Source organism: Falco cherrug, chromosome W (assembly GCF_023634085.1).
Source record: "Falco cherrug isolate bFalChe1 chromosome W, bFalChe1.pri, whole genome shotgun sequence".
NCBI classification, from domain to species: Eukaryota; Metazoa; Chordata; class Aves; order Falconiformes; family Falconidae; genus Falco; species Falco cherrug.
In genome coordinates, this window is record NC_073719.1 from 4,656,889 (window position 1) to 4,664,946 (window position 8,058).

At 52.7% G+C, this 8,058-nt stretch overlaps 1 protein-coding gene across 1 annotated transcript; it reads left to right on the forward strand.

Moving 5' to 3' along the window:
- Positions 1–3,180: 3,180 nt before the first annotated feature.
- LOC129734616 (talin-1-like) lies at positions 3,181–6,089 on the forward strand. Its single transcript, XM_055698250.1, is given in 4 exon segments — positions 3,181–3,253; positions 3,256–3,344; positions 4,247–4,372; positions 5,029–6,089. Coding segments are annotated over 4 exon segments (420 nt in total). The 3' UTR covers positions 5,161–6,089.
- Positions 6,090–8,058: the final 1,969 nt, after the last annotated feature.

The following is an 8,058-nucleotide window of genomic DNA, read 5'->3' on the forward strand; positions in this document are numbered from 1 at the left end:
AGATGCTCTTTCTGTTCCAGTGATATAAAAAGTTTAAAAAATTCAAAGGTAATTTCAAAGTTCTGAACATGGACTAATGCAAGCTCAAAACCCCAAAAGAAACCAAACTGATGTTTGACTAGGAATATTTGCAAATATTTTAGTGGAAAATCCCTGACCATTAACAATTTTCTGTCCAAATAACAACTGCCCTTATGCAACCAACCAGTCCCTACATTTTCTGAAGAATACCTCATTGATATCAAAGAATTAACAAAGGGGAAAAATTAGTTCTAAGCTATATACATTCATAAGGGGATTTTTCAATAGTTACGTACAGATTTACACACTAAGCCATAATGGCTTGTAGGTGATACACACAAGAAGAGTACGTTGCTTATCTGTCTGAATGTCTATGCTAAATTTGACAACTGTGCCACAAGCCAAGCCTACATGGGTGCTGTGTGTTATGCACGTTCCTTAACAAACAGAAGTATAATAGACAAATTCCCAAGATCTAGTCCCCAACCTAATTATATTATTTTGTAGCCAATTAAGGAAAATAACACAAATGTGCATATCTACATGTGCACACACCTTTTAGTTCAGAACCAATCTGTGATAAAAGGCCTTAGCCTTATGGCATCATCAAATCTTAACGAGTACAGTAATTAAAAATGCAGTCTTACTGTAAGTGCGATTTATGCTGACATTCCCTCAAATGCTACACGTGAGTATTTCTCACTCAACTGCCTCAAGGTAAAATAGTAGTATTTGTTAATATGTATTAAAAAATCATTAATTCTCTACAATAGCAGTTGACTTCCATAACACTATGTAAGCAAAAGAGGCTTAAGATGGGTTTTCTGAATACTAACAATTTATTTTAGACTGTCTAAACTCAGGCCTTGAAAGATTTCACTCTGCCAGACGTAGAAACACTGTTGCACTCCAGTTGTGATATCCCTTTTCCCAAGTTCACATGCACATCTCGCTCAAGCAACATTATTGTTAAAGTTTCTCTCTGCTACATAAAAGCATGTTGCACTTGTAGATATAAAAGACAGCACCCTTACTTAGATTATTACCTTATTACCTCATAACTCTTAGTATCTCTGATTTCATCACTTCAAAAATTCACCAGAAGCAGATAAAACCACAGCCTCAGACTAAACTACACCTTAACTGCTGATTCAAATAAAGGCATTCTCTTCAGATATGCCTAATGCTTACAAATAATTTTGGCTGGTTTTGATCAAAAAACTATTATTACAGTAATGATCAAAAATAATAATCCCGTTTGCAAAATGCCTTTAAGCCAGCCTCCTAGTCCCAACCAATTTCCACATTCAGAATACAGCATAAATACAGAATACAGCATAAATTATCTCCATCAAGGCAAAAAGGCTTCTCTTTAAGCACAGAGATGTTTGCTAGTTCAAGGCAGAAACCCATTTCTTGTAGGGGACATCTGAAGCACTTTTTTTTTTTTTTTTTTTTTTGTGGGTTTGTAATCAAGTCCGTATTTTTCCTTGAGGAGTTTAAGCTGTTCCTCTTGTTTCAGGAGTGTTTCCAACTCTGATTTGTCGAATAGGTCCGTATTTCCCAAAAATATCACACATTTCCTCCGCTGTGATTTTATACGGCAGGTTCCGAATATAAAGGATCCGATTGACCTCTGGGGGCAGCCGGATGTCAGCTCGCTTGGCCGCTTGCATCGCCATGGCGCCGATCGGAGCGGGGGGGTGTGGGGGGGTGCCGCCTCGGAGAGAAACCGCGGCCGGGACGGGGCCTGCCGGGCTGCGCCGCCGCTCGCCGCTGCCGCGGGGGTCCCGGATGCTATCCCATACGCTAATAACCCGAGGAATTCCTTTTTACAATCTATGTCCCGAACGCTCCGCTTTTCTAAAAAGCATATGAGCGAATCGTACGTCGCTTGTCTCTCCATACCGTCGTCAGCGCTGTTGCAGCCTTTGCGAGACTTCGGTGACGCGTGGCCGGCGGGACCCTCTGTAGGTGCTCCCGGGCGCGGGGACTGTGCCCTTCCGCCTCCTGCGCTGCTTTCAGCACCGGTACCCGAATCTCCGTCGAACCGTGGCTCGCAGGTTCAGCCCTCTCTAGGGTCCCTGTTCGGGCGCCATTTGTTGCGACGGAGGGAAGACACAGTCGCTCAATATGAGTGATCAGCAGACTTCATTTATTGTCCCTTACAGTCACCTTTTATGCCTTCTTATAATTAGCTCATACATATTACAAAAGTTAAGCTCATTATTGGTTAGTTGCCTAAATACCAAGCCCGCCCCTAGTTTCTCTTCTGTAGTTATCTGTTCCCACCTGCAACATTCTTTTCCCACCGCAGTCTTCCTGTTATTTTGTAACTTTTGCTTTACTTCAGATAAGCTGAGAGCAATGTGCATTTTTGTCCAGCCAGCTGGACTATGTCTATGAGACCTTTTTCAGCTAGCCAGTTATCCACAGCCTCATACCCTCCTGCTCTCCATGGCCTTTAATCCAGCTCTATGTGTGTCCCCCTCAGCCCCCTGCAACCATCTTCCTTCTCTGTCCCATCTGTCCGAGCACCCCTGACTGGGACTTATGCCCCACTTTTGCCCGCAGCAAGAAGACAAGAGCCTGAACTTTGAGGAACAGATCCTGGAAGCTGCCAAATCCATTGCTGCAGCCACAAGCACCCTGGTGAAGTCAGCCTCAGTGGCCCAGTGAGAATTAGTGGCCCAAGGAAAGGTAAGGCTGGAAGGGGGAAAGAAAATTTAGGGCTGTGGTGGGCTCTCCCTTCTCCCGGAGCTGCTTGCAGCCCTCAGGCCCTGTGGCAAGGAGTGTGTGGGGCAATGAGCTTCACTCCTCTCCTGCCTCACAGGTGGGCATCATCCCTGCCAATGCAGTGGACAATGGACAGTGGTTTCAGGGACTCATTTCAGCCATGAGTATCAAGGTCATGCCTGTGGGATGGGAGGGGACCCTCCTCTCAGCTCTTGCTGCAAAGATGAGGATGCTCTGCTTCTGCACTTCTCTGTGGAAGAAGCAGCCTCACTTCTTGCTCCCTTTCCCACTAGCTGAGACATGGCATGGAAGCTGGTCATCCCCATCCCATATCCCATGACCTCCTTGGGGCCAGTCTGGGCATATCCTCTCTGGGGGAGGCTCCTGCCACACCCCTGACAGCCTCTCTCGCCACAGGCATGCATGGTAGCTGCTGCTACCAACAACCTGTGTGAAGCCACCAATGCAGCAGTGCAGGGCCATGCCAGCAAGGAGAAGCCAAGCAGGTGGCTGCCTCCACATCACAGCTCCTGGTGGCCTGCAAGGTGAAGGCTGACCGTGACTCAGAGGCCATGAACTGGCTCCAGGTGAGTCCCAGGCTGACCTCCAGCCCCAGCTGCCTCCTCCTGGTTACTTGAGAGGTGGTTGGGAGTGGGGTGAGGGCACGTGGGACTTCAGGATGGGGCCCTCCACAACAGATGTGTCTCCCCAAGGCTCATGCTCCCTAACTGTGTGTATCAGTGGGGAGCTTGTTGGGGTGCATGCTCCAGATAGCTTGGACTTTACTGCTACTGCATGCTGGGCATATGTGCGATGCTAGGCTGCTGAGCTTAGGGGCATTCAGGGCTGATGAACTGGCATGGAAATGCCTGAAATGTGTGCACTGGATCCCTGGTATTCAAGAGGTTAATGTTTGGGGGGCATGTTTTGTAGCACTCAATCCTCAGAGGCCATGGCACACAAGAGGTTAATACCTACATGTTGGGAGGTTAATGCATGGTTCCAGCAATGGTTCCTCAGGGCGAAGGGCTGGAGGGTCAGCAGGGCTGCCCCCCAGTCCCTGCCCCCCAGCTCAGACAGGAGCTAGAGCCCAGCTGGGAACAGCAGTGCCTGACATGGTCATGAGTGGGTAGTAGTAGTGCAGCAGCAAGCCATGTGCAGGGGTCCTCAAACTACGGCCCGAGGGTTGGATACAGCCCCCCAGAGTCCTCAATCCGGCCCCCGGTATTTACAGAACCCTCCCCCCCCGCTGGGGGGGGAAACCAAGCAGCTGCAGATGACCTCCTGCCACTTCACCTGCTCGCCGGCCGGCCCCCTGTTTAAAAAGTTTGAGGACCCCTGGTGTAAAGGAATCCCTGCCTGCAGCTCCCAGCATGCCCTCCTGCTTGCCAGTCTGATCTGAGGCAGGGGTTCCTTCTCATCCCCCCAGGCGGCTGTTGGGCCCTGGGGCTGGGACTTAGGCTGCTGCTCCCTCTCTTCCCTGCTGCAGGCTGCCGGCTATGCAGTGAAGAGAGCATCAGACAATCTGGTGAAGGCAGCACAAAAAGCAGCTGCCTTCCAGGATCATGATGAGACAGTGGTGGTGAAGGAGAAGATGGTTGGGAGAATTGCACAGGTGAGGAGTGGGGCCGCTCTCAATGGAGCAGAGGTGGCTCTGGCTGTCTGCCACCACAGCCTATGTGCTCCTGTCTCAGGAGCATGTCCTACCACCCACTGGCACAGGGCACATCTCTGTAGAGCCTCAAAAAAATGGTGCAGATGCACCCTTCCCACCCAGTGCCAATTCAGTGCTGTGGCTTTATCCTTGTACTGCTGTGTGTAGCAGCAGGCACAGCCGGTGACCATGCATGCTCCCAGGAGCATAATGCCCTGGCTTCTCCTTGGCATGGTGCCTTCACTATCCTTGTGTCCAGGACACGTGAAGGGCAGAGCATTTGGTAAGGGGTGAGAGCTGCCTGGTATGGGCTGCCACATATCCCAGCACTGCCTCCCAGCCACGGGCTTGCAGCTGAGACCCTCCCCAGAGTGTGTGGGGCTGAGCCCCAGGAGCTCTGCTGCTCCCCATTATCTCTGGAGGACTGCAGTCCCACTGTAGGGACAGTAGCCCTCATGCCTGGGGCTATGCCAGCCTAGGGAGACTGTGGCTGTGATGGGGGAAAAGCAGCAGCCCAAGAGCCCAACTCTGGGCTCAGCATTGCCACAGCGGAGGCTCTGGCCATCCCCAATGGAGACAGTTGTGACCCTAGAGTGCTCGCCATGCTCTTCTGGCAGATCATCACTGCCCAAGAGAAAATGCTGCGCAAGGAGCAGGAGTTGGAGGAGGCGTGGAAAAAGCTGGCCATGATCCGGCAGCAGCAGTACAAATTCCCGCCCTTGGAGCTGCAGAATGAAGAGCAGAACTGAGTCCTGCACCCTTCCACCACTTACCACACAGACTGCTGCCTACCCACTCCTATTTAAGACAACCTTCCTCAAACAAAGGGCTGCCTGGGCTAGACCAGAGCTCTGCCCGCACCCAGAGTGCTAGGACTAACCTAGTCACCACTCATTGGCACTGCACCAGCAACTGTGCTTTGCCACCCAGCCCACCTTCCCATGCACACCTAGGGCATGGCCAGAGCACCTCAAGGGGCCTAACTGGAGTGAGAGCTGGGGCTGTGCCAGCTCAGAGCTCACCCACCAGACCCAGAGGCTGGGGGGCTGGAGAGCTCCCCAGCATGGGGAATGTTTCCATGTGCATTCATCATTCCCACTTGTGTTCCTTTCTTCTCTCTCCTCTGCATGGGAGGGGAGAGGCGGGCAGCTTGCCCTCTGTGCAATGGGGTGCAGGGAGCAGCGTGGTCCTTCACTGAGCTCTTGCATGGAGCTGCCTTTCACCTCCAGTGCCCTATTGCTGGCTAAATCTCCCTCTTCCTCCCCAGCTTCCCTGGGAGACATCAAGCATGCACACACACACACACCATGAACATCTTCTTCAGCCTGGGCCCCTCCTGGGAGGTCTGGAAGCTGCACTGCCTCTACTCAGGGTGGGGGAATGCAATGGGTTTGCCCCTGGAGCTGCTCTTTGCCTTCCCACCGGGCTTTTCCCCCTTGTGGCCCCAGCCAGCTCTGCCCTGTTCTTCTTTCCCAAGTGCCTGCATCATTTTCCAAGACCTGCAGTATTTTTGGAACTTTTTAGTTTCTCTAGTATCGAACCTGCAGCTTTTAACATACATTTACTAAGCTTCCCCTATTAAACATTGGAGGAAACCAGCTTCCTCCTGACACTCTGGCCTGGGAGGTGTCAATGTCTCCTTGGAAAGACATGTTCATCAATAAAATCTAGTTTTACTTCTTTCTCACCACCTGTGTATCAACATCAATGGGACCTCCTAGGAGAAATGAGGGGCTGGTAGGCAGAGAGGCCCACAGGCACCTGCCCTCAGGATTCAGGGGAGGGAATGCTTTCTGGGTGCTTATACAGTATGGAAAATATTCAAGGCAGGCCTGGCCCTCGGCATCTGGCGGGCTGGACTCCTGCTGCTAGCCATGTGCTCACCCTCACAGGTGCTGCTGGGGGGATACTGCTGCACAAGGGGGCCCTGGGTTTTTTGTTGCTGGGGGATTTGGGGCTTCAGGGTGGGAACCAGACAGGTTTCTGGTAATTTTCCTGATACCAGCTGAAAATATCCCTGGTTAGGGTGCTATGGGGGTGTAGGTGGGGGACCCCTGGTCACCAGCAGCCCACCGGTGGGGAAGCGGCAGTGCCTGGCATGCAGCAAGACCAGGAATGGGTCTGGAGCCCTCCCAGCTGCTGGCACTGAGGTCACTTCCTGAAATAGCCCCTTGGGGCCAACCTGTGTGGGTGGCAGCTGTCCTGAGCATGTCCCCACCTGTTCATACCCTGTCACTCAGCAGGGGTTTGGAGTGCCCAAGCAGTGGTGGGGCAGACAGGGATGCTGTAGGGTGGAACAGGGACATGGCTAGACTGGCATGTGTCCCCTGTCTCTAGGACCTGTCCACAGCAGCATGAGCTACAAGCATCATGAGTAGCGATGGCAGCATCACCACCAACGACCCTCTGTCCCCCTGCAGGCACATCCCTGGGCATGCATGTAGAGGAATGAAGCTGGGTTAATTAGCATTGATAAAATACAGCTGTGGGCTGGCTTCAGGGGCGGTGGGTTGGCCGATGTAGATAAGGTGCAGCTGTGGCTGGTTCTGTTAGGTGGTTGGGCAGCCAATGAAAAGAGAGCAGCTAAGGAAGAGATGAGAGGATATGTGTCTTAGGTGAGGAGGGACTAGGAGCAGGCAGCAGAGGGACTGGCATGAAGAGTATGTTGGTATGAGATGGTAAAAGACCTTGTTGCAGCTGGCTAGTTGGGAGAGTGCTGTGACAGATGCAGAGGGGCTGTCCTCTCCTGGGATGCTCACCCCTGGCCAGGCTCCAGGGTGAATTTGTGGCTCTTGCAGGCATCCTAGTCCTCCCAGGTGTCCCCTGACAATCTGTTCTGGCCTGACCTGATACCAGGCTCTCACCCAGGTATTGGCTGCACACAGGGCCCCTCTGAGTGGCCAGCAAGGATGGCAAGTAGGTGCAGCATGGCAGCAGCCCCAGCCTCATCCAGACAGCCCTGGAGCCCCAGGGGCTCCGATGTCCCTGGCACAAGGCTGCAAGTGCATGTGCACACACACATGCACACTCCCCCCACCCTGGCTGTGTTCTCTAGGCTGGGTAGGGTACAGGCAAGAGGTGGTGGCACAAACACCAGGGGAGGGACATGGGGCGTAACTCACCCTGGCCCCCTAAATCTCTCCTGCTGGGGTGAGAGATTATTTTGGTAGGCAGGTTTGAGCAAGCACGCACAGGGGCTTGGAGCTGGGACACTGCAGTCATGAGGCATCAGCACCTCTGTGGGGATTCAAAACTGGCTGAGCTGGAGGTGGGCAGGGAAGCCACAGCCCAACTTCTCAGGGAGCCCAGGGACAGGGCGAGACACTGAGGCATAGGTTGCACTAGGAAGTTCCTGTTAGGTGGTGGGACAAGCCTTTCCCCAGGAGGGATGGTTGGACACTGGAGTGGAACATGGAGGGGAGATCCCCAACCTTGGAGACCTTAGCCTGGGGTAGGGCTGGGCATGGGGCAGCAAAGGGAGGGATGTGCACCCACAACCCTCTGCACCCCCTTGTCCTGGAGGCCACCCCAGAGGACAGCTCTGAGGGCAGACTCGTGGGCCCAGACACCCATGTGGCTTCAGCTGTTCTAGTTGGACATAACCCTGATGCCTGGAGCAAAGGGGAGCAGGTAGCAAGGGGGAACTG